The sequence below is a fragment of the Centropristis striata genome, chromosome 9, assembly GCF_030273125.1.
Source record: "Centropristis striata isolate RG_2023a ecotype Rhode Island chromosome 9, C.striata_1.0, whole genome shotgun sequence".
In the NCBI taxonomy this organism is placed as follows: domain Eukaryota; kingdom Metazoa; phylum Chordata; class Actinopteri; order Perciformes; family Serranidae; genus Centropristis; species Centropristis striata.
This window is the reverse complement of record NC_081525.1, coordinates 20621045-20647654: the sequence shown is the minus strand read 5'-3', so window position 1 is coordinate 20647654 and position 26610 is coordinate 20621045. Positions and strand designations below refer to the sequence as shown.

General features: G+C 39.2%; 1 protein-coding gene across 1 annotated transcript; it reads right to left on the bottom strand.

Moving 5' to 3' along the window:
• Positions 1–631: 631 nt before the first annotated feature.
• On the bottom strand, positions 632–26044 carry LOC131977156 (uncharacterized). The gene is made up of 31 exons (XM_059340359.1): positions 25954–26044; positions 25130–25390; positions 24363–24632; positions 22991–23251; positions 22094–22354; positions 21077–21340; positions 20129–20389; positions 19515–19775; positions 18421–18681; positions 17587–17847; positions 17244–17504; positions 16283–16540; positions 15934–16194; positions 15129–15178; positions 14775–14985; positions 13482–13742; positions 12800–13060; positions 12415–12675; positions 11235–11495; positions 10375–10635; positions 10023–10280; positions 8956–9219; positions 7684–7944; positions 7082–7342; positions 5781–6041; positions 4863–5120; positions 4164–4424; positions 3393–3680; positions 2696–2932; positions 1876–1941; positions 632–1473 (listed from the first exon to the last, which is right to left on the bottom strand). The coding sequence occupies exons 1-31, from the start codon at positions 26042–26044 to the stop codon at positions 1169–1171; spliced, it is 7518 nt and encodes a 2505-aa protein (XP_059196342.1). The 3' UTR covers positions 632–1168.
• Between the last annotated feature and the right edge of the window lie 566 nt (positions 26045–26610).

Below are 26610 nucleotides of genomic sequence, written 5' to 3'. Positions count from 1 at the left end.
CACCTGTGAAACAAGCTCCCTGAGTCCCTGAGGTCTGCTCATACTATCGGCTCATTTAAAGCAGAGCTTTAAACAATATTTTTCTGCTTTCTCATCAATACAATACATAATTAATCATTTTAATAGCATGTTTCAGTTGTTTTCAAAACCTTCTAAATATGTTTACTGTCTCAGCATTATATTTTATTTGTGTTTTTAATGTAGCTTCTAATTCTTTTGACATGTTTTAATGTCCCTTGTATTTTTTATTTTTATGCCTCTGTAAAGCACTTTGAATGACCTTTTTATATAAATGGTGCTACTATAGATAATAGTTTCAACACCCATAATTTACTGTAGAAAAGCTGTCAGTGTGTTAAATATTTGATAACATTTGCAACATAAGGAATGTGTATGAATGATGAGACATCAATTAATTAAATGGCCCAAAAGAGTGGAAGTAAATATTAAATATTAAAGTAACTTAGGCCTAAGTGTGCTATAGAAATAAACTTACCTTGCCATTGTACTTTTGAAAGAACCTTTTCCACTAAGTACCTGTGTATCTATCTAGGGTAGCAATAATTAGTTGCAGCTTTAAACAAAACATTTTCAACACTTATATTTACACAGAGGGTGTTTATGTTTCACAGATTCTTTTATTCCTTAATTTCTGGGATTGTTAAAAAAGATCCGTCAAAGTGTTCACAAAATGAAAGGTCACATAGTACATCATAAAGAAAATATACTGCATGGTTTTAAAAAATATTGCATGATAAATTATCACTTTATTTGTTTACACTACTTTTTTAGTTTAACAATCATCCAGAGAATATTATATGATAACCTATCTTGAAAATGAAACCATTTTGATAAATAGAATTTCAGCAATACTTTGTTATGCTATGATACCAGCCACAATTCTGAAAAATGTATATACGCTATTGCTAAGATTCATAAGCATTCGAATCTAAAGGTTCTCCTCAGGTTTGATCATGTTTTTCTGAAACATTAAGATATACCCCAAAAGAAGAAATTTGCTGTAGCTTTGTAGTTGTAATTAGTTGCTTTTTACAGTTTTCCCCCGTAAGTCCTTTGAGATTGAACTCTTAAAAACTGTTATTGATGCTATAGAGTGAAGAAAACAAAAATATAACTCTTATGATGGTATTTCTGCTGAGTCCAGTGTCTATTTAAGTGTATCTGTGGCATATGATTTGAAGGTGGCTTTTATTGTTGGCTCGGAGTAGTTGCTTTGGTTGATGTTGTTTCTGGCTGCCACCCTGATGGAGTAGGTGGTGCCCGCCTTGAGTTGAGTCTCGAAGTAAACATTTTTCTCCACGGTTCTCACTATAGGTGTTGGATTGGTCTGGTGGTCTTGCATTTTCTCCTCAATCACAACTATGTACCCAGTTGCATCCTTTACTGCGTTCCACCTCACATGCATTGAAACTCCACACACTGTGACATTCGGCTTATTTGGGGTTTCAAGATCTGAGAAAGAGATATGTGATAAATTAGAATTTATTTCATTGTAAAGGCCTATTATGATTTCAGATTCTAGGGCTGTTCTGATCTAAAGAAAGTCTTAGTCAACATTTATGCAATAAATTAGTTGCTTAATCGACAGATCTGTAAAACTGAATTCCTCCCCACAAATTACAAAAGCACCCCTTTAAATCTTTGTCTACCAGAGATGTCTCATACATTTCTTGGAAATGAGTCACTCATTGTGAAAAAATCATTAAAAATTAACTAATTGACTTAATAAATCTAAGTCAACTGAGACCAAAACGATTAGTTGATTAATCGATGAAGAGGGGCAGCCCACTCAGATTCATGATTCATTACTTTGTATCACATTATTTCTTGGTTATGCAATATAATTACACTTACTTTTGCCAATATTGGCATACATTTCAGGGATCCGCAAATCTCTTCTTTTGCGAGCTCTTACTGGACCTGAGGAAAACAAGACATTCTTGTTAGAAATCTCAAACACTGTATTTTAAATGTCAATAAAAAGGGATTAAATTAAATAGAGCACCGGTTGGATTTGGCAGCAGTGACAGAATTGTAGCTGTTATATACTTAAAACCCTTTATTGTTTGTTTGTTTTTAAACTATGAGGGCGATTCAAATACTAAAAGCTTTCTGTGATTCATTTCATCTTCATGTTTTGGAAACCCAGTCTTATAAGATGAAACAGACGTGTACAAAATTTTCCTTTTGGTATGCAATATACAGCTCAGACAAGGTGGTAAATCACTTTATATTGCAAATTATGTTATTGCAGTATTCAAAATATGCAATTATGAATAAAAGAATATTGTATTTTTACTTAAGTATTGCAAAAATATTGCACTGTGGGGCCTTTAGTGATTCCCACCTCTACTTTATATCCTCTAGTGTCACTAAGAGGAAACAAAGAAATAACTCTTTCTGCATTAATAGTGTAACTGGAGCTCATTGTATATCTGCTGATATGTCAGTGGACATTCCCTTAATCACATTCATGTCACCATGGTTACTAATGAGTAAGCATTGCCGAGGTTATATAAAAAATGTTTCTATAGATCACAAGGTCACTTTCCTAAGAGTTAACAATCAGCAGATGTTTTAATAGCAGCTTAGCTTTTGAATTCATGCAAAAATATACTCTCACACAGACTATTTTCCTGTGTTGTGCAGCCGATGTTTTCACCCTGCGTCTGACCTGTAATATCTCTGTTAGCGATGCTTTCTCCCACTTCATTGCTGGCTGTCACTTCAGTGTTGTTGGGATCGAAGTTGGTCAGCTGGCAGGAAAGACCAGTGGTGTTGCAAAGCGAAACACGGCCTGCCCCTGACACATTGTAGACCGTGTACCATGTGGCAAACACTGATGCATCCCAGGAAAGTCCAACAGACTGTGTGTCAGCAGTGTATTCCACATTCTGTGGAGCACAGGGGACTAGGAAAGAAACAATAGAAGTGCTGTTAATGGAAGCACTCTGACATGTTGAATTTTAAACATTTATAATAACTATTTTGTCACACTTTACTTCAAGTCTCCTATTTAGCATTTAAAGCAGTATGCAAACATTTGAGCAATTGTTACCATTTTTACCAGTGTTACCAATTTGCACTTACATCACATAAACCTAAACCCTAAAAGTGAAATTAATTTTTGTACATACAGTCATGGAAGAAATTATTAGACCAACCTTTTTCTTCAATTCCTTGTTCATTTTAATACCTGGTACAACTAAAGGTACATTTGTTTGGACAAATATAATGATAACAAAAAAAATAGCTTATAAGAGTTTAATTTAAGAGCTGATATCTAGCCATTTTCTGTGGTTTTCTTGATAATGATTTTGGTTATTATTAAGAAAAAAAACGGATAATGAAAATAAAACACATCTTTTTACCTGTGACTCCAGTTAAAGCACTGGATGGCTCGCTGACCCCGGCTGAGTTTCTGGAGCGTACAGTGAGGTTATAAGCCGTGCTGCAGGGCATTGGAAACTCAAAGTATGCCATGGGCAGCCAGTAAGAAGAGACCTCCATCAGGGCCTGTGGGTTGTTCTGGATTCGGCCAGTTATCTCGACAAGGTACTCAACATCGGGACAATCGACACTGTCCCATGACACCATGGCCCAGTGAGCCTGGCCTATCCTCTGCATATGGACATTCACAGCAGTTGGAGCGCATGGAGCTGAGGAAAAAAGCAAAAATATATTACCTTTGGAACTAGCCCAGATCCATTTTTTGCTATGTATTTGATGGTGAAACATATCACTATCACTATAGAAAAAAACAAATTTTTAAACATAAAATAACTTTCTCTCTGGACATCTTGATAAGATATACTAATTGTTGCTATATCTTTATCACAAGACTAGATTTACTACATTGCAGATCATAAAAAGGAAGGAAAATTACAACCAATTAACTGATTATGTTTGTTGTTGTATTACAATATACCTCTGCAAGACATACCATTTTTATATATATTATACAAATTCCTGATATACAAGATATTTTTTCTGTAAAATAAATATAATTCTTGCACACAGGACTAGAGCTAACATTCCAACACTTGTTTCCACACATATTTTGTTTATATAAAAAAAATGTGTGCTCAATTAGCTAATTTAATAAACTGTGATAGGTTAACTTCTAATCGTCTAATATTTACCATCTCCCATTTGCACAGGTGGACTAAACGAGCTGTTGCAGATGCCATCAGAGGCTTCAACGGAGAAATTGTAGATCTCGCCACACACCAAGTCTTCAATTATGCAGGAATCGACAGTGCTATTGCAATAGAGTGCGTCCCCATCCATAGATTGGGCACAGCCAAAATACTCCACAGCGCCCTCACTGGCACTCCAAGACAGCACAGCAGAGTTGGTTTCACAGTCGACATCCACTGAAAGACCGGAAGGCTCACAGGGCACTGTGGCGACAGAGAGAAAATCACATTCTTGTTTGTTATGAGAGTAAGCAACAAAAGAAGCACTATGCATTAATCTAATCAAGAGAGGGGACATGTTAAGTGTAAAATGAAGTACTGTCTGTTTGTCAGTGAAACATCGTGGTAAACACCAGGAATTAGTTATTAATCCATTAAAGCATTTAAAAAAATTGACTTTTTTTTATTGGTGCAAGTGACGATTTCAATACTTTGTAAATAAAAGGAATATTGTATCCACTATAAGATTATTGTATTCTCTATAAAAATGACAGAACATTGTTAAAAATGCCTGTTTAATCCTTATTCGGTCCGAAAAAATGTCCAAACCTTGATACAATCAGATAAAAAAAATAAAGAAAGATGCTGAGTGGATTATTCTGTTGAGATCAACTAAACTAAAATGTGTTATTTTATCTCTACCTGTTCTGAAGGATGAAGTCCAGGTTGGGCTGGTGCAGTGGTCTCCGCTGGCCGTGATGTTTAAGGCGTACGGCTGTCCGCATCGCAGATCAGTGAGGGTGCAGTTGTTCACTAAGGTGGTGCAGTTTGCAACATGTCCATCCCTTCCTGTGGCTGTCAGAAGGTAAGATGTGGCCACAGGGGAGTGTCCCCACATCACTGTGGCTCCATTGTCCTCACATGATGCTTCCACTGTCACACTGTCTGGGATACAGGGCGCTGAGGACAAAATAACCGTAGATTTTTATGATTTTTTTTTTTGTTCATAAGGATCCCTGTTAGCTTCTATACCACTCGCAAACAAAAGACATGACATGGCATATAACCTCTCATACAACATAAAATACCACAATTCATCCATTGCTCGACATATGACTACATTGGATTGAGTACATTCTTGTTTGGGGCAATATAAGATGCCCTGCTGCTGCATTTTTTGTAGAATAGTTATGCATATCAACAACAAAAAACACATTCTTATACTAAACATGGAATGATTCTTATTATATTTCAAAAGAAAAACGTTATAATTGTATACAGTGACCTGCTTTTAACAGCTTTCCAGCCAGCAAAGAATGGTGCAATCCATGGTGCAGAATCATACAAGATTCTCTGTTTTGTACAATTTGTAGTTTCATCAGATTTAAAAAAACAAACCTATTTTTAGATTAAAATTGATTTTTGTTTGAATGAACCAATATCAATCCATAAAATTCCCAGATTTTACACTTGAGGAATAATATCTTCTTTAAATGCACGTAAGCATTTTGAATACTCCTACTTATTAACTCAATACGTTAACTGTGGATCTACTGTAGCATCGCAAACATTCAGTGAGTGAGGAAGTGAATCAGACTCTACTGGTAAGCTGAAAAATACCTGTTTTGATCTTCTTTGGTGGGCTTCTGAGGCTGCTGCACTTATCAGAAGAAGCTGATACTATGATGCTATAATGCATGCCACAGTGAACATCTGAGAGTTCACATGAGTTGGAGGAGCTGTTACAGGAAATAAGGCTTTGGTCGTGGCCCTCGGCTGTCACCAGGTAGATCGGTGTGTCCTCCGTCATCTCCCATTCAACAAGGATTGTGTCGCTGTCACATTGTGCCACTGCACTAATGGATGTTAGAGCACAAGGACCTACAGGACAGGACAGGAAATAGAAAATGTGTTTCAGAAAACACTAGCAGTATAAAATAATTAACAAATATCTTGGAAAAACTGTCAGTGTCAAGTACATAAAAAAAAGGTAAGCATCCTATCTTAATTTCATGTCCTACTTAATCTTTCAGAAAGGCTGCCTTGTTAAAAGACTTCATAGGTGATTCATAGCATTAATCCTTTTTAACCCTTTAAATCAACTGACTACTTTTGATATGAGATGGGATGAGATTCAACTTTATTGTCATTGAACAGAGTAACAAGTACTAGGACAATGAAATGTATTCCTTAAAAATGAGAGCAAATCCTATATTATATTGCAGATGATTAGTTCAAACTAATTTCCTAACCTCTGGTTCAGGACCTCTTCAGTGGGTAACAAAATTAATTTCAGAGGTCACAAGATGATTATTGAGATGGGGAAAAAGTTTTTCTGGACAAATTTAAAGCTTTTTTTCCCTATTTTTTTAATCAAATCTTTGCTTTTTGCAAAATGTTGAATACCTTTAACCAGCAACATCCAATCCAGTCACAAAACTCCTTTCATAAAAATGAAAATTTTGCTTTGCAGAATATGGAAGTTGTTTGTTTAGGTGTGAGTCAAGGCAGCAGTAAACCAATTCCCATGATGTACAAGGTAAAATTATTGATTCGGTCAAAGGAGTCTGGTGGTTATTTAGAGCACATAGGCAATGGCTTCAGTTTCCCCCACGTAAACCTAACACAACTATCAGATGGCAAGGTGAAGTGGTGAAGATATTGTAAATATAGCTTTCACTTAAACTGACATAGACCTTTTTTTAAGGTAGGTGGCTAAACTATTTTTTTGCTGCTGCAGCAGTACATTGCTGAGCATCCTTGCCGATACTCCTGCCTGCTTCTCCAAACTGGGGGCATGCCGACCACCTTCTACTGTAGGTACACACACTGACTATGGATGAGTAAGTCATTGAACCCAGCTTCAGAAAAGCTTTCCCTTTAATAGGCTAGATTGTTTTAAAAAAACCTTTGGTGAATACCTGTCTCAAGCTCAAAGGTGGTGCTGTTTTTGCTGTGGCAGTGGTCGTTAATAGCAGTGACGTGAAAGGTGTAAAGCGTCGCACAATTCAGATCCGGGACACTACAGGGAGAGGAGGTGCTAGTACAGCTGGAGTTGTGACCTCCGACCCCTTGGGCCAGAACAAAGTAGCTGAGGGCTCCTTCTGAAGCGTCCCACACCACCCAGGCGTCGTTTGACACACAGTCCAGACGGCCCTCAACGTTCCTGGGCACACATGGAGCTGTGGAGGAAATTCAGAATGTTTTACAGGTTTTACTTTTTATTTCCTTCACTGTTTTTCGACATTCTCCAGAAATATACTGATGGTAAGAAATATTATCTCAGACACATAGCATGTTTGTTTCACAATGGCAGTTAACCTGTATCATATATAGTTGTTTAACAGGTGATAAAATTGATACACACATTCATCTTCTTTCCAAGAATAAGAAAAAATAATTACAGCATGTAACTCCCTCTAATGTTTTACTTTTGTGTGACAATTAAGCAAACAAAATTCCACATTGTGAAGACTCTGGAGTCTGCTAAGTGTGCATTTGCAATTTTGCATTTTAAATTTACCTGAGGAGGTCTGCACCATAGTGCTGGGTTCACTCTCACAGCCATCTCTCCCAGACACCACAGTCACATTGTAGCTCCGTCCACATGGTAGATCAGTGATGTTGCAGGCAGTACCGTTGGTGTGACAGTAGTGTCTCGCCCCGGTGTTGCTCACTGCTAGCACATCGAAGTGGTGTGCATCGGGGTTAGTGGCCCAGGACACAGTCATGGCACCATCATCACACTGTGAGTCAACAGTCACGTCCTGCGGTGCACAAGGAGCTGAGGGGTAGAGAGGCAGAGAAGCAAAGAAGCACTTATAAAGTATGATATTGTTAAACTACCAGCAATTTTTATCTTGTTTCTGAGCAACATTAAAGTTCAAAGGATCAAAAGAAAACTTAAAAGAAAAAGCAGATTTCTTTGAACTGGAGAAAAGCAGTTCTGGAACCAACAACTCCATTCATCACAATGCAACAAAAAAATAAAACTGTCTCCAAGATTTCTAGAAAGTCACATAACAATTCGTATTTTCCCCCCATGTTTACAGTAGGTGACTCTAACTTAGGTGTAAATATGAGCAGGAATGGTTGTCTGTCTCTATGACCCTGTTTAGACTTGGTTTTAAAATGTGTCTTGGGCAATTGGATCACAAGTGGACAGATGAGACACATCGCTGTTTACACCTGTGTGTATCAGGCGTCCCCAAGGCTGTCCAGCTGACCACTTGTGTTCAGATTTCGTGATTTACCTACATCACTTCTGCTGGGTAAAATCAGCCACAACAACTCGAGTCAACTCAATTTAAACAGTGTTTCTCGGGCTAGCTAAAAAGATGTCGGATATGGATGCTTGTTAGTAAAGGATGTCGACACCTGGCCTATTGCAATTAATTACATTAGCAGGACAAAATTATTTGTGACTAGCAAACTGTTGTGTCATCAAAACAACCACCACACGGCTTGCATTGTAACGTATTTCCTATTATGTGCTTGTCTGGGACACATCAGGACTCATCAGTGTTTACACTACAGAATATGTGGTCAAATGCACCTCGGCTGGTGGTTTGAATGATCCGATCATGTGTCTTGGACCCTGTTTACACTTGTTGTGAACGCCCAAGACGCATTTTAAAGCCAAGTCTAAACAGGGTCTATGTTTCTGCCCTGTGATATTCTGGTGATCTGTCCAATGTGCACCCTCTTGCCCAATGTCAGCTGGGATTGGCCCAACCCCCCCAGCATCCTAAATACAAATAAGTGGTTATGGATAATGAATGAATGTTTATAATACCTGTCTGCACGTAAACCTTGTCGCTCTCAGCACTGAAACAGGCCTCATCTTTGCCGAACACGCTCACATTGTAGGTTTGTCCACACTGCAAGTCGGTCAGATCACAGAAGGCCATGGTGTTGTTACACACAGCCCGGTGGCTTCCGTCTGCTGTAACACCCACCGCAAGATAGGAGAGCGCTCCACTGGCTCGCTCCCATGTCACTGCCGCAGAGTTTGTGTGGCAGAGTAGGGAAGCCTTGACATTGGTTGGCCTACAAGGTACTAGGAAGGGGAAAGAGGACAGACGAGCAGTTAGGGATGGGCGTTCGGAAGAACTTGATTACCTATAACGTTAACGATCAATTAATCGATTGGTCGCATTCATACATGGGCAAAATCAAAGAGATATACTACAGTACTATGCAAAAGCCTGTTTTGATAACGGATACTTTTTTATTTTGAAAGGACAAAAATAGACTTCCTGTTACTCGTAAAACTAACTCAAGTGGGATTATAGTGTAAAGATAACGTCAAGGAGTTCAATGTTTTATGTTTTAGCCCCCGAAGAGGCATGAGGTTAGTTTTCAAAGTAATCTTGCATATTTAAGTCTGTTTTGTGTTTAAATAAGTTTTGGATAAAATTAAACCTATTTATGCTAGCAAGGTTTGATAGAGTAAGATAGTTTTGCTCAAATTAATACTGTTATATTTATCTGTGTTTTATAATTGTTATTTCAACTTTCAGTTTGCAAACTGTAGCTTTATCCAATTTAATTCTCAGCTCATTGGCTTATTCACGTACATCGGCAGAACTTAACGCTCTGTTTGCTCTGAACTGTTTCAGTTCAGTGAGTACTGATACAAAGTCATAGATAAAATTATCGATCATCGATTAATTATTCCCATCCCTATGAGCAGTGAGCTGATAGAGTTCCTATTGCTAAATAATACAGGTTGAGTCTATACAAGTAAATACCTGAAAAGAAAAAGATAATTATCATCTGACTGGTCTAATTCATTCAACAATGTCAGACACATAGTACTCAGCTTGTGGAAAATGACACTTGTCATACTGACAAAGTTACCTGAGTGCAGGTTGAGGTAGGCATGGCTGGTGTCACACTGTTCATCCTGAGCTGTCACTGTCAGATTGTAGGACTGGCCACAATGCATGTTGGGTAGCTGACAACTGGTTGTGGTGCTGTTACACTGAATCTTGTCTCCATCTGGCCCAAAAGCTTGCACCGTGTAAGAGGACACACCTTCTCCTTCTTCCCATGACACAATGCCTGTGCCATTGCTGCACACCATCTCTGCTGTTACATTCTGTGGCACGCATGGCACTGCAGACAGAAAGACAGACAGGCAGACAGGTGTGAAAGAATATATAAACAAAGCTTTAATATGACCTGCAGTATGGCTTACACATGATTCTACCTGTGCTGAGCTCCTCAGCAGAGCTTTCGGCACTGCTGCAGGTCCCATCTGAAGCACTAACAGTGATCGAGTAGTTGTGCCCGCACAGCAGGTCATCAAACAGGCACGTTGTCTCATTACTGTTACATTCTGACATGTAGCCGCCGTTGCCCTGGGCAACTGTGGTGTATGATGATGCCCCTTTACTGGACTCCCAGGAGACCGCCACAACGCCAGACTCACAAATCACCCTGGCCTCCACCTGCTGCGGTACACATGGGACTAAACAGACAAAAATAGAAATTATAGTTAATAATGTATTTGTATTTTCATTCGTTTTTATTTTTAATTTAATTATTTTTAAAATCAGCTCAGTCTCAGTTACCTTCAAAAGTATGTTTGCTTGTTTCAGTTTAGTTTTTTGTTGTTTAAATGTTTAGTTTTACTTAAGTTTTTATTAGTTTGAGTATTAATTTTAGTATTAAAGAAAAAATAATTATGAGTAAAATGTTTTTAATAATATGGGGAGTTTTTGTCAGAGTCAGCCAGTCAGGATTTTAGTAATTCAGCATAGGTATTAAAATACAAACACAACACTTCGTAAAGGCAACTGACTCATTCATGTTAACATCCTACTCTCCATAAACATGCACCAATGCCTTTGTAAAGAGACTAAAAGACATTTTCAGTATTTTCTTCTTTATTTTATTTTGTTTTTAAGTATACAAAAGTATTAGTTAGTTTTTGTTGTTGTTTTTACAAACCTAGTTTTAGTTTTTAGTTTAGTTTCTTTTTTTTCTGAAACTGAAACGAACCTAACCTTGTAACGGAGACATCTATGATGCTGACTCAACGTCTTAAATCTGTTCAATCATCCTCACCTGCTTGCAGCTGTGTCACAGCACTTTGTGAGACATTGCACACGTTGTTGATGGCAATCACAGTGATGTTGTAGGTGAAGCCACACATGAGGTCTGGTAGGATGCAGGACTGTGAGTCCGTCTCGCAGCCAGTTTCATCTTCTTCCACGCCGAAGGCTTGTACAATGTAGGAATCAGCCCCGCTGCTGGCCTGCCACTCCACACGGGCTGTGTTGGTAGAGCAGTTCACTACAGACACAACATCTTCAGGAGGACAAGGCACTGGGGAAGGAAAGTCAGACGAGAAAATCACTAAAGAGTTTTTTTTAAATCAATGTTGCTAGTTGTGCACCTGCCAGGTGGAGGGTGACTGAAGGGCCACTTATAAGACATATTTTATTGAACACCTTACATTACATTATATATAAACCAGCCTGTTCTCCCATCAAAAATGTCAATATAGGTTCTGTGTACAGGCAGCAAAAGATGAGCTATGTCTCCCTTTTTCACCATCTGCTGTAATGTGTTGGCCACCATCTTGCTGACGTAGTAGTGATTTACAGCCAAGCAAAGTTTGAAAGGGCTTGTTTGGAGGCTGGGGTGATGGATGGGTCCAACAAACCATTTTTTTACGTTTGTTACGTGAATCGCGTTTTTGAACGTAACTTACGTTTTTTTACATAACTTGCGGCAGTCACGTGACCCTGGTAACTACTTCACTTCCGGCATTAATGTACATTTATTTACTGTTTAAACTGTCTTTTATAACGCCTTACCAGGAAGGTTTTTTGCCCTAAACCTAAGGTCAGTGGTTTTACAACATAAATCCACAGATACTGCAGCCTTTTTTACAACCGCGGACCGTACGCGTGTGTTATTTTTAGAATGCGCCACTGTACCGCGAGCCGCACCTACATGCCGCACATGTCGTTTGTTTGTTTGTTTTTATTTAGATCCCCAATAGCTTTTGCAAAGCAGCAGCTATTCTTCCTGGGGTCTATCATATTTCAGTGTGACAAATACAATGTAGAAATACAATTTGTGTACTGACACGCAACCTCTTCTGTTGTTTATGTTGGAGAACTTGTTGATATAAGCTAAAGAAGCAGGTTGAGCTCTTCTGGCTAAAATGTTCAGTCAGTGTATCTCTTACAAAACCCCACATCAGTGTAGAGCTCTACTTTTTTTTTTTACAGCTCACCTGACTCCACTTGCAAACTGTTGCTTGGAGGGCTGCTGCAGTTTTCATTCGAGGCCACAGTGATCACATTATAGGTCTGACCACACTGCAGATTCTTGAGCTCGCAGTTGGTGAAGTTGGAGGTACAGTTGGAAACATGGCCACTCGAGGACCAGGCTGTTGCTGTGTAGTCCAAGGCACCCTCGGCATAGTCCCAGTCCAAGAGGGCCGAGTCGGTGAAGCAGTCCAGAACCACTGAGCCAATGTTAGGTGTGCAGGGAACTGAGAGAGGAAGGGAAGAAACGGCTTACTGGAGGACACTTTTGTACACACTAAGAACAATAAGTCAGTGACACATTCACATGGAAACATCCAAAGGTGATTCATGTCCATCCAGTTGTTCTACCTGAACTGAACAGTGTAGCCGGGCTTGGTAAACTTGAGCAAATATCATCTTCTGCCACCACCTGGACAGAGTAGGCATGCCCGCAGGTCAGGTTGGTCAAGGTGCACATTAGGTCTGTGCTCTCGCAGATGGACATGGCTCCCTGTGTGCTCTGAGCCGTCACTTTGTAGGACAGAGCCCCCTCGCTGGCACTCCAGGACACGAGAGCCTCATTTGTTGAGCAGTCTATTTGCACATCCACATCAGTAGGAACACAAGGAACTGGAGAAAAACAGAGAGCAGATTTAATTTTCTAAGTTTAATTATCTAATTGTGGAGTGACAACAAGTTTGAGATCATATAAACAAGGTTTTTATTTTAGAAGGAGCATGGAATCAATTACAGGCAACAATAAGACAACACTCTGGATAATTTTGCAGATAATTTAATACATTTTATTCCCCTAAGGATATTTATAAAAAAAATATAAGGATATCTAAACCATATTTTAAGATTCATTCTTAAAATACATTTTAACCCATTTTAAATGGTTTCTTAAAGTGATAATTCAAGATATAATTCAAATAAATATATTTTAAGTAACTATCTCTGACTGAGGTAACACAGTGCTCGCTGTGGTCCACTGATGGATACTCTTGCATTATATATTATCATGTGAATACGATTTCCCTGAATGCCTCACCTGACTGCAGCGTGTCGGCCTCACTGGGGTCAGAGTTGCACTTCTCGTTCGAGGCGACGACAGTCACTGTGTAGTTCTGTCCACATTGGAGGTTTGGCATGCCGCACTGCCCGTCGTCAGACCAGCAGCTGCTCGACTGGCCGTCCTCCTGCGTCACTGTGGCGGTGTAGAAGTCCGCCCCAGCCGAGCCGGTCCACGAGACCACAGCGATGTTAGAGAGGCAGTTCATGAAGCTGGTGACACCGGTGGGAGGGCAGGGCACTGAGGGAAGGAGGAGAATAGGCTGAATGTTGAAATAACTATGAGAGACTCACATACAAACTGAAAGATGACCTTACACAAAAGGAGTAGGTATTATTCACTAAAAATAAAAACCCACCTAACTTAACAATTGAACTTAACCCTCCTGTTATGTTTGTTTCTCAGAAACAGCAATAATGTTCATGGATCAGTTTGACCCAGGGCATATTTAATTATCCAAAAGTGTCAGAAATCCCATTAAACATTGTTTATATTTCATGAATAACTCCATTACTAACCATTGCAATCAAGATTTAATGCAATGGTGTTCTTTACCTCTCTCAAATCATGGTTTAATGAGGATAATTCACTTGTTTTTCATTTAAAAAAATGCATGTTAAAACTTTTTTTTTATGTACATTGACAAGACCTACACATAAAATACAATAGTTTCACATGACTTATTTTACTTTTTTATTTTTATGCAAAAATCATTTTAAGATTTTTTTTTTTTTTTTTAAACATTGAAATGGTTCAATTTGACCCGCAACATAATAGGAGGGTTAATATGGCTAATGAATGTAACCATAAAATTTCGACATGCAATGTAAACAATCGTGGCTGTTTGGGTGGGTTTCTCAGAGGTTGATTTAGGCTGTACAGGTCTTCAATGCCTTTGATATAACTTTTATGATTTCAGGATATCTAGGAAATGAGGAAAATGTGATAATGGGTCATGAAAGATGCAAAATGTATCAAAAAATGTTAACTATTGTCAACTACAGTTTCTCAGTTAAACATCTTCCAAATGTATGTAGTTTGAAAGTCTGAAAGAACAAGAAAACAAATGATTAAAATTGAACTGATTAAATAGAACTGAACTGTAATTGTAATGTAATTGAATTCAAGGAGATAAGAAAGAAATGTAGCAGTAATTAAAATATAAATATTCCTATAGTAGCTTCCAAATAGGGAATATAAATCCCTCATATCAACTTCTTTTGACAATAAAACAGATATCTGAAAAACAGGTGAATAGCAGTAGGAATCTACCTGACTTGATCACCGATGGTTGACTTGGGAGGCTCGTGCACTCGGAGTCTGCCGCCTGAACAGACAGGAAGTACTCCTGGCCACAGTCAAACTCAGAAATGAAGGTCCAGGTGTCGTCTGTGCTGACCGGCACTTTGTGGCCACTGCTGCTTTCTGCTGTTACAATGTAATACTCAGCTGTGTCGCTGGCATTCCAGGTCAGCGATGCCACCTTAGAAACAGATCAAAATAGCTTTAAATTTATTGTCAGTTTATAAAAAAAGTAATGAATAGTCTCTTTAATACAAAAATGGTGACATTGTTTAGTTAGTTTAATAATTAGGAGGAACTTCATTGTAGAAGTAAAATATTTACCTTCATAGTGCAGTTCAGAGATGATTCCAAGTTCTGAGGAATGCAGGGTGCTAAAACAGTAAACAAATATTAATTTGTTTTTCATTTCTGAGGAACATTTGGCTTTTTCAAACGATTATTTCATTTTCAAAAATTGAAAACAGTGGCTGAAAGTGGCTCAGTTGGTAGAGTGGTCGCCCACTGATCAGAAGGTCGGTGGTTTGATCCCTGACCATGGCAGTCTACGTGTGTTAGTAGCTTCCGATGCTGTGTTCGTCGGTATATGAATGAATGGTGGTGACAGTTTGTACAGTTTAGGGTAGCCTCGGTAGTTGTGTGTAAAGTGCGGTGTAGTGCTTTGAGGTGTCGCAAAGACTAGAAAAGCGATATATACAGGAAAAATTATTTGACCACCCTTGTTTTCTTTAATTTCTTGTTCATTTTAATGCCTGGTACAACTAAAGGTACATTTTGATTATAACTAAAATCATCATCAAGAAAACCTTGGAAAATGTCAAGATATCAGCTCTTAAATTGAACTCTTGTGAGCTATTTTTGTTTTTATCATTATATTTGTCCAAACAGATGTACCTTTAGTTGTATCAGGCAGTAAAATAAACAAGGAATTGAAGAAAACAATGGTCTAATAATTTTTCCCATGACTGTAAGTGCAGTCCATTTGATAATCGGTTAATCGCTTCAGCTCTATATGCTTCATTTTCATGTGTGGCCTATGGTCAACTTCTTGACATAATATTTTAGGGTAGTTAGATTTCTCGTAGTGCACAGTAAAAAAAAAAAAAAAAGCTAAATAAAGCCTGTTTACCCATTCGTATTGAGGTGCTGTTGCTCGGCATGCTGTTGCACAAGTAGTCGTTGGCAATGACGTGAACGGTGTACTGCTCTCCACAGTGCAGGTCGTCCCAAGTGCAGGTGGTGGTGTTGGTGGGGCACATGTGGGTGTGGCCGTCCATTCCAACTGCGATGGCCAAGTAGGTCTCGGCTCCATCGCTTTGGCCCCAGCTGACCGAGCCCGTACTGTCCTTACATTGTGAGAGGCTCAGCACATGCTCAGGCACACAGGGACCTGAGGGGAAGATGTATTATTGCACCCTTGTTTTTTATATTTCTATACTGCCAGCCACATTTGAGAAAAATATTAATACGCCTCATACCTGTTTTGAATTGTGTGGACATGCTCACAGGGCTGTCGCATCGATCATCTTGAGCTTTTACAGTGAAAGTAAACAGTTGTCCGCAGGGCAGCTCAGTCTCTGCCGTGGTCTCTTCAGTTTGGAAAGATGTGGTGTATCCCAGGTCTCCTGTTGCTGTCACCACGTAGATTGATGCCCCTTCGGCCGCTGACCACTCCAACTCCACCGTTTCATTGTTACATGTCCCGTTGACAGTCAGCCCAGTTGGCTGACAGGGTCCTAGAGAAGGTGGAGTTAAACACAAACGTCAAACAATGATATTTTATTTTCTTGTTCATTTGTTGCTGCAGATTAGGGCCCAAACTAACATGTATTTTCTTTTATCGATTAATCACTTAATTCTATTCTATTGTTCTTTAAAATGTCATGAAATGTTTTTTTTATTCAAACTGCTTGTTTTCTTCAACAAACCTAAAAGTGTTCAGCTTACTATTGCAGAAGATTACAACAACATGTAGTTATTGATATTGAACAAGAGAATTTGTTGAACTTTTCTCTCAAAAATAATTAATCAATTGTTTCAATTGCAGAAAAGTAGTAATGCTGGTTACTGCATAGAATTGGCAGACAGACAGCAACTTAATAGATAAAATTATAAATATTTAAAAAATAACATAAAAAAATAAAATCAATAAAGACCTACACTAGTATAACATTTTGGGTATTTTCTACAGTTTTGATTAAATTAGGTTGATTTTTTTATTTATACAGTTTTTTTTTCTTGGTATGTTGCATCAAAATTAAAGAAAATGTATAGAAAGAAACCTTTAAATTCAAATTAGAGGAGCCGCCAAGAATTGCATTATTTTAATTTTTAAAAAAGTAATAAAACACAAATGTAGCACTTATAATATTTTGTTAAACTGTGATGATGATAAACATGCACGATCAGGAGGATTATTCCATTTCTGTGGAGCCCTACCTGTCTGAATCTCCACAGTGCTGCTGATTTCACTGTAGCACATGTAACTGTATGCAGTCACAGAGAATTCGTAGGTTTCTCCGCAGTACAAGTTGGAGAACTGACAGGTGGAGTTGGTGGAGTTGCACTGCAGAGTCATTCCCCTGCTGCAGGTGGCAGTAGCCATGTAGAGCTCCACTCTCTCATTTTCTTCCCAGTACATGTTGGCTGTTCTCGTCCCACACTGCAGGTCCACTCCAACACGCAGAGGTTTACAGGGCCCTGGAAAACATGTTTAATTAAGCATCAGTGTCCACATTCACTCAACTTTCACTACTCTGGGATGAGATGTTTCTCAACTCACGTGTGCTGAAGGTGACATCAGTGGGTGACTTAGTCTGGCACTGGTCGCTGATGGTTGTAAGGCTGACGTTATACGTCTGACCACACTGCAGCTCAGTCAGTTCACACTGCTGATCAGTGGACTCACAGGAATCCTGGTGGCCATCCTCTCCAATGGCAGACACCATGTAGGAGTTATCTCCACTGCCCGGACTCCAGGAGATCTCAGCTGTGTTGTTGTCACAGTCTGAAGAAGCTGTTAGATTTACAGCTGCACAGGGAGCTAGAGACAGAAGGGATGGAACATTTCTCACAAAAAATCATCATGTAGTCATTGTGTGAATTTATTTGCATTTCCCCCCTTACGTTTTAATTATTTCAATAATAATAATAAAAAGCAACCCAAGGACGCTTTGCAAAACAGTACAATATTGTAGGATGACTAAAAAATTGGGCACCGATGACGGGTTGAGTGGATTAAGGGAGTCGAAAAGCCTTTGTGGTCAGATGGTGCTTGAGAAGTTTTTTGAAAATGTCCAAGGAGGCAGCATTTCGGGTTTTGGCTGGGAGAGAGTTCTAGAGGGTGGGGGCTGCGAAGCTGAAGGCACGAGCCCCAAAAGTTTTTAGTTTGGTGCAGGGGGTGATGAGCAGACCTGTGTCAGAGAACCTCAGGTTTCGGGATGGTGTGTAGGGGTGGAGGAGGTCAGGAGGAGAAGTTTGTAAATTTGATAACTGTATTGTTTGCATTGTGTTTATTTTTGCTAGCTGCAGTGGAAGAATGCCGGAATAAGGTGTGGCAAAGAGTATTCAGCATAATATCTGGCTAAAAAGAAGCCAGTGAACATATACACCATACCTGCAACGAGCAGCACGGTAGTGGAGAGGCTGCTGTTGTGTGCCTCTCCGATGGCGATGACGTTGGTGTAGTAGACGACTCCACAGTGAAGGCCTTCTACGTTACAGAAAGTGTTGGTGGCGTAACAGGACAGAGAGTGGCTGTCACGCCCAGCGAGCTGCACACTGTAGCCCACCGCACCATAACTTGCCTCCCATGACACGGTTCCCAAGTCGTTCTCACACTGCACATTGGTTTGCACATTCTGAGGCGGGCAGGGCTCTAAGGGTGGAAAAATAGGCAGAAAAGGTTGAAGAATTACATTTTTCTTTTCATCTATTCTGCATGAAAGAAATACACTTTATCATTATGACTCTTTTTATTTTTGATACTTTGCAATGTAATATCAGTACCATATAGACATTTATTTTTACTAGATTTACCGCCTTGTCACTGTATGCCTCCACAAACCAGTCAAGTTGCAATTTTTTTTTTTCAGAATATTATAATGTCACAGTAACATTGACCATTGATTGAATATAAAACTTCAGGTCACAGTGACTTTAACCTTTGTCCTCCAAAATCACTTCATCTTTGAGTCCAGGTGGGGGCTTGTGCCAAATTTGAGTAAATTCCCTCTGCCTAAATTCCATACTTACTATCAGTTTCCTAATCAGTTAATCTGCAGATCATTTCCCTGATTAACAGAGGTATCATTTCAGGGTAAATTTCCATTACAATTTCTTAAACTGAAGGTGATGCTTTCAGACGTCTTTTTTTTTTGCCTGACCAACATTCCTAAACCTATAAATACTTAGTTTATTATCATCAAGGACAAGAAAAGCAGCAAATCTTTACTTTTGAGAAGTATGAATACTAGAAATTTTGTATTGTTGTTTGATATTTGACATAAACAACTGTCAGAATAGTTTCAGATCATTTTTATGTTGAAGAATTGATAAATTAATAATTTATAAAGTTCTGGAGCTCTCCCATCGCAACCCTCATCTTTTCAATAGTGAAGCTACCACTGCTGACATCATCAAAGAAAGTCCTCTATCTGTTAAGAACCTAACAAGTGCAAAGATGCATCTTCTATCAACACGTTTTCTCACCTGTCGTAATCGTAACTGATTCAGTGGAGGTGGACAAGCCTTGACACACGTGATTGTTCGCTGTGACGTTGATGCTGTACATCTGGCCACAGGCCAAGTTGTACAAGGGACAGTAAGTGTCGCTGGTAGTGCAGGTGACCGTCAGGCCCTGCTCTGTTACGCCTTCAACTGTGTAGTAGGAAGCACCAGGTGTCAAGTCCCACATCACCTGGGCGATCGAGAGGCTGTATTGAGTGGTGATGTGTTCAGGGATGCACGGCTCTGGAAGAGAAGATGGAGCAAAGTGTTGATGAGTAAATAAGAATGAGAAAAAATCCTTCATCCCCTCTGCAATAACCACCCTGAACAATAAAAAATGAACTCTATGCTGCTTTTAACAGCCCCCCCCCCCCCCTCCTCTTTTTTAGCATGATTGTACACATTTTTGTGTTTTTAATGTTTGTTTGTTTCTTAGTATTTTTTATATGAGCCTGTCAAAAACGAATTTCTGTCACTCGTGACAGACAATAAAGTTCTATTTATCTATCTATCTATCTATCTATCTATCTATCTATCTATCTATCTATCTATCTATACATTATTCTGTAGAGGGGGACTTCGCTGCCGTCGCTCACCGGTGACCAGTTGTCCCATCATATGAGCCATGCTGCTGCAGATTGGTCCCACAGCTTTCACGTAGACAGAGTAGCTCTGCCCACAGAGCAGCCCCTCCAGGACACAGTTGGTGGTGTTTGTCTCACAGGTGACGTTGTGGCCCGACGCGGTGGTGGCTATAGCCATATACCACAGAGCTCCATCACTGGGGTACCACGCCACCTCGGCTGTCTGCGTGTAGTAGTCCATCACTGCACTGATATGTGACGGCTTACAGGGCACTGTGAGGACAGGCAGGACCATTACGAAAGTTACGACATAGTTAACTTTAAATACAGTCTTGGAAAAAAATTTTAGACCATTGTTTTCTTCAATGTATTATTCATTTTAAAGTACAATTATTTGGAAAATATAATGATAACAACAAAAATAGCTCATAAGAGTTGAATTTAAGAGCTGATATTTAGCCATTTTCCATGGTTTTCTTGATAATAACCAAAATCATTATAAATTATCATTTTTTTCCATGACTGTACATTACTACATTGTCCCGATGTCTGGCAAGACATCTAGTTTAGGTTGTCCTTTAATACTAATAGCAACATCAATGCTTCTTGTATTCACAAATATGAAAAAAGTATTCTGTATACTGAGGAAACTGGTATTTAGAATATAATTTTATAACTTTTTGTACAATTACAAAGCAAAACATGAAAGTTATTTGATTTTTGTAAGACTAAATCTTGGTTTTAGGAAAATTAAAAAGACATTCTTACATTATCCATTCAGATTTTGAAATGGTTCCATAATCTTAAAGGGTTGCTGAATCTCCTCATTGCCAAGACAAACTAGGACAGCCTTTATTTCAAGTATTTACCATTTCCTCTTTGTGCCTTATAATCTATTTCAAGTCTAATTCAAGCCTCTAACTTCATTATATACCTTTATGACTTGACTCTCTGTCCTACCTGAAGGTGTGTTGACCACAGGAGAGGGCGGGCTGTCGCAGTATCCATCAGAGGACACCACGGAGACATGGTAGATCTGACCACAGCCGAGTCCCGCCACATCGCAGGAGCCCTCAGTCGTGCCCTGGCAGGTTGTGGTCTGACCTACACTGTCCTGCACTGTGGCGATGTAGGAGTCAGCTCCTGAGCTCTCAGACCAGGACACAGTCAGAGTATTCTCCTCACAGTCCACCACAGAGGAGACGTTTTCTGGGGTGCACGGCACTAGTAAGAAGACATAAAGAAGATGTGTTGAAGTAAGTCTTCTTTGGTCACATTTGTCACCATCATGTTTCATAATATATGCACTTTTTAATCTTCTGCCGTGAGTTAGATGAGATCGATGCCACTATCAAGTCTGTGTGTTAAATATGAAGCTACTGTACAGGCAGCAGCCAGATAGCTTAGCTTAGCATCCAAAGACTGGAAACGGGGAAATGGCTAGCCTGGATCTCCGTGAAGGCAATAAAATCCACCGACCAGGACCAAAAAACAAAGTATCTGTTTTTACAGGGGTTTATGAAGCTGACTAAAGCTGCATGATTTGATGCTGATATTGCAATTGCATTATGGTTAATGATCAATTTTTTATTCATATTCTCATTTTCACAAAAAAAAATGTATTAAATGATCATAGTGTGATTTTAATTTTTTCCTTTCTTGTCTAGATGCAGTAGCTTCCTGGCGTCGTTGCTAACCAAAACTTGTTTTTACACTTAAGACTTGTGCCAAGCTTCTCCTTTACAGCAAAAATAATTTGATATCACAAAATTTGTGCAAACTTTTACTGTAAGTTTGCTGTTTTGTTTCTGCAAACTGCATGAGCTGGACCAACTTACTCAAAACTGAGCCCTACCTGCAGGAACTTGAGCAAAATAAATTAATTGCATGAATGTGAGAATATTTTTTTTTATGCTGCTTTGGATAATTTTCTTGTGATATTAGTATTCCAAAATACTCTCAAAAGTCTTTACACACCAGTCTTGATAGTCACACTGTCGCTCTGGTTGCTCTGGCAGTCGCTGTCCTCTGCCATCACAGTAGCTGTGTAATACTCTCCACAGTGCAGATCTGTCAGGTCACACTTGTTCTCATGAGAGCTGCACTCGTGCATGTGGTCGTCGGCAGCCACGGCCCTCACTCGGTAATACTGTCCTCCCCTGCTGTGGTTCCACGTCATGGAGGCCACATTGTCGCTGCAGCTCAGACTGGCTTGGAGGTTCTGGGGAACGCATGGCACTGAGGGGGAGAGGTCAATATAAACATAAATGTGTTGTGTTTTTTTTTTTCATTTTAATTGTTTATTGAGTTTTGATAACGGGCAATTTTATTTTGAAAGGACAAAAAGAGACTTCCTGTCGATTGTAAAACTAACTCATGAGATTAAACTGTAAAGATAACATCAAGGAGTTCAATGTTTTATGTTTTAGCCCTTGAAGAGGCATGAGGTTAGTTTTCACAGTAATCTTGCATATTTAAGTGTGTTTTGTGTTTAAATACGTTTTGGGTAAAATTAAACCTAGTAATTCATGCTAGCAAGGTTTTGATACAGTATGCTAGTTTTGCTCAAAGTAATACTCTTGTATTTCTGTGTGTTTTATAATTTTAATTCCAACTTTCATTTTGCAAACTGTAGCTTTATCCAATTTAATTCTCAGCTCACTGGCTTATTCACGTACGGCCTCAAAACTGAACGATCGGCCGTGTTTCAGTTCAGTGAGTACTGATACCAGTCATAGATAAAATACAGAGATCGACCAAATTCTTAACGACCATTAATCAATCGTCGCTTAATTATTCCCATCCTATTTCACAATCCTGAAGTATGTAGCTGTAACTCTTTTGACAACTGTGTGTGACATGTACAGTATGTACCTGTCCTGAGGATTTGCCCTTCACTCTGGGAGCTGTTGCACGTTCGTCCCTCAGCCATGACGAGCAAAATGAACATTTCTCCACATGGCAGATCAGTGATGTCGCAGCTGGTGTCTGAAGTTGTGCAGCAGTAGGTGCCTCCGCTTATCTGCTCCAGCGTGGCGGTGTACGATATCGCACCAGGATCGGCCGACCAGCTGATGCTGACCGTGAGATTATCACAGCCCACTGAATTCATTACATCCTGAGGAGGGCAGGGAGCTGTGGAAGGAGAAGCATTGTGAGGTACAATTCAAACTTCAAATCCAAATATAAACTTCCTAACTCTCACCTTTTGTATGGTATTAAGCCTTTATTTATGAACTACAGAAACTATACATTAAAAGTATACACAAAATCAACATCTACAGCTGCTATTGGAGGCTAGATGTTCTAAAAAAAAGTGTGTGAAAAATCGCACGTTTCACTTAAAAAACCCTGATTAAAGCTAAATTGGATTGAATTTCTGAATGGAGGTTTTGTACTCTCAAGGTTTAAAACAAAGTGGTATACAAACAGCTTTGTTCCAGCAGCCATCACTCACATAAACAACTCATGGCATTATTGCCCGGATGCTACAGAATCAGTGTTTATTTATTTATCAATATGTTAATTTATTTGATTTGTGGTTCAGTGATTTTTGGAGCCATGTGTATTCTTATCATTCTTTTATCACGTCGTTCTGTTGTCTGTTTGTAAAATGGGATACAGCAAACCAAATATACCTATAGGAATAAATAAAAGTAAGTTAACCTAACCCAGGGGTCGGCAACATTTACTAACAAAAGAGCCATTGTTGGCCAAAACAGAGAAATTTAGTTAGCCTACCAGCATAACTAATAGATCTTAATAAGCATTTATTAATAATCTTTTGTCAGAATGCAGCGAGGACCAAAGTGCGAATGAGAAGCTGAACACTGAAGAAATGCAAAATTTAGAGGTTAAGGCACTGCTTTAGGCCTACACCAATGATAAATGAAAAATACCTAAAGAAAACCATTTTATGAAGAGCCACATGCAGCTCTGGAGCAGCAGGCTGCCTACCAGTGACATAACCTAAACTCTATATTTTAATACAAACCAGTTTCTGCACCTTCCCTTTAGCTGCCTTGTCTCTAGCTGTATGAGTAAGACATAATTTTAAGAAGCAAAACTCATTCAGGAAACAGAAAATATAAACTGAAGCCAACCTACACGGACAATGATAATATCAGCAGTTACAGTACAATATGTGTTTGCTCCAACAGTAGTTTCCTGTTGTTGTTGGTTTTTTTAAAATATAAATATTGTTTTCTATATGTTTATATGTTTCTCATTGTATTTTTTTATTTACCAGTCTCAGCTGTGACAGCGTTGCTGGGTGCACTGGGACACTGCTGGTCGCGGGCCTTGATGGTGAAGGTGAGGTTCTGGCTGCATATCAGCGGCGGCAGAGCACACATCCCGTCTGACGAGGAGTTACACTCAAATGTCTGGACATCACCCAGGCTGTCTGTCGCCATGACGACGTACTCCTCGGCTCCAGCAGACTCATTGTAGATCACCCAGGCGGAGTTTGTCAGGCAGTCGATCTCCACTTCAGACAGGTGTGGTACGCAGGGAACTGGAGGTTACCATGAACAATTGTTTTATTACACATGGTGTAGTCAGTGCAATCTTAAATGTTTTCACATTGTCAATAATCAGGAGAGTATTGCTTCTGTGTTAGAATAATGATTTTACATCGATTTCGATTTTTTAACACATAAGAATAACCAATAAACATGTAAACATTCTCAATAAGCTAAATGAATATTAATTGTCTGAAAAGGAGTTGGAGAAGCATACACTTAAACAGCCCTACCCCTTTTCTCGAACTTAAATAATTAACTTAATGTAACTACTGCTGCTGAGTACTGTACATACAACATAAATAAATAAGCACTCAAACAACGTATAAAAGAAACTTAAAGCAGAATAAAAACACACATTAATACAGAAAATTGTAAAATAAAATAGAAGATAAAAAATAGGATCAAATTGAATGAAACAGAAAAAAATAAAAGTAAGTGTACATTTGCCTCTTAATCCAAGTAAAACTAAGATATTCTTTATCCTTACCTGTCTTGATCATTTGTGTTGGGCTGTCTTCGCCCACACATCCATCCCTGGATGGCGTGATGGAAACATTGTACTCTGTCCCGCACTCCAGCATGGTCAGATCACAGCCGGCGTTCGTGCCGTTGCAGTTGTGTCGGTGACCTGCAGCGTCGACTGCCGACACCGTGTACACGACCCCAGGCATGCTGTTGTTCCAGGTTACAGAAAGAACACCTGTGGCACAGTCGACAGCAGGAAGGAAGGTCGGGAGAGGGCAAGGAGCTGAGAGGAAGAGTGGAAGAAGAGCAGAAGATGAGGTGAGGATAAAAGAAGACTAATGCTCGAAAACTGTGAAAGCCTCTCATTTAAAAAAATTACTGGATATTTTCTAGAAAGAAAAAAGGAAAAAAGTTACAAAAAGTCATTGCTGCTGTCATTTGAAGGCCTCACAACTCAACGTTCCATTTTTTTGCTGGTTTTCTTAAGGTTGAAACAAACTTTGCCCCTTGTCTTTTCAATCTCTTTCAGACATTTCGATAGCACATTTAACGATTATTTTAATTTTCAATTAATCTGCTGAATATATCTGCCAATATATTAATTGGTCAATCATTTTGTCTTTACAATGTCAATACAAACCCCAGAGATATTCAGTTTAGCATGATATAAAACAGAGAAAAGCAGGACATTAAGCAATTGTTAAATAGTTGGAGATTATTGTGCTATAGATTGACTAATGCCAACTAGTCATTACACCAGCACAGATACAAAGACAGACATGCCCTTTAAACCTCAATCTGTTAGTAATCAGATGTTTTGGAACCATCACCTGGAGCTTGACTCACCTGTAAGGACCTGCTCCGTGGGGCTGTGGGAGCTGTTGCAGGCCTCATCCTGGGCCACCACTGTAACATTGTAGGTCAGACCACACTGCATGTTGCGCACTACGCAGTGATGCTTATTCGTCGGGCAGACATTGACATGACCACTGCCGCTCACCACTGAGGCACGGAACATAGTAAAGTCACCTGTCGACTCCCAGGTAACGTTGAGGACACCAGGCAGACAGTCGAGGTGGGTCTGTATGTTGTGTGGCACACACGGAGCTGAGCAGAGAGAGCAGAGAGAGCTGTTAGTTTAGTTATTGCAACAGCAGATAGCAGGAAAAAGGACAGCTAATTTTAATTATCACCCAATGACAACTATGCACAATTAGAGTAAACATAGGCAATAAAATAGTGACAAAATAGAGGTGGAATTGAAATTGAAATTGGGTTAAATACTCTATATTACCTGAATTACAAACACTATTGTATTTTCTTACAGTTGACGTAATAAACATGGCTTTATACTGAACAGTGTAACATTAGCAATGCAATAAATGCTACCTTGAAAATATTCAATTTTAGTTGAAACTACTATATCATTTATTTGTGTTGACTCGGTTCTAATGCACATTTTAGTGCATTGTTCAATTATTTCGAAAGATGTTCCAAAAACTT

What these genes read in the sequence shown, in the direction of transcription:
- LOC131977156 (XM_059340359.1), bottom strand. Translation starts at nt 26,044, where the DNA reads ATGCAGTGTGGTCTGACCTACAATGTTACAGTGGTGGCCCAGGATGAG. An exon ending in CAGCACCTCAATACGAATGG is followed by an intron (nt 15,179 to 15,933) that starts GTAAACAGGCTT and finishes TTACTGTTTTAG; the next exon opens with CACCCTGCATTCCTCAGAAC. An exon ending in ACCATCGGTGATCAAGTCAG is followed by an intron (nt 13,743 to 14,774) that starts GTAGATTCCTAC and finishes TCCTTCCCTCAG; the next exon opens with TGCCCTGCCCTCCCACCGGT.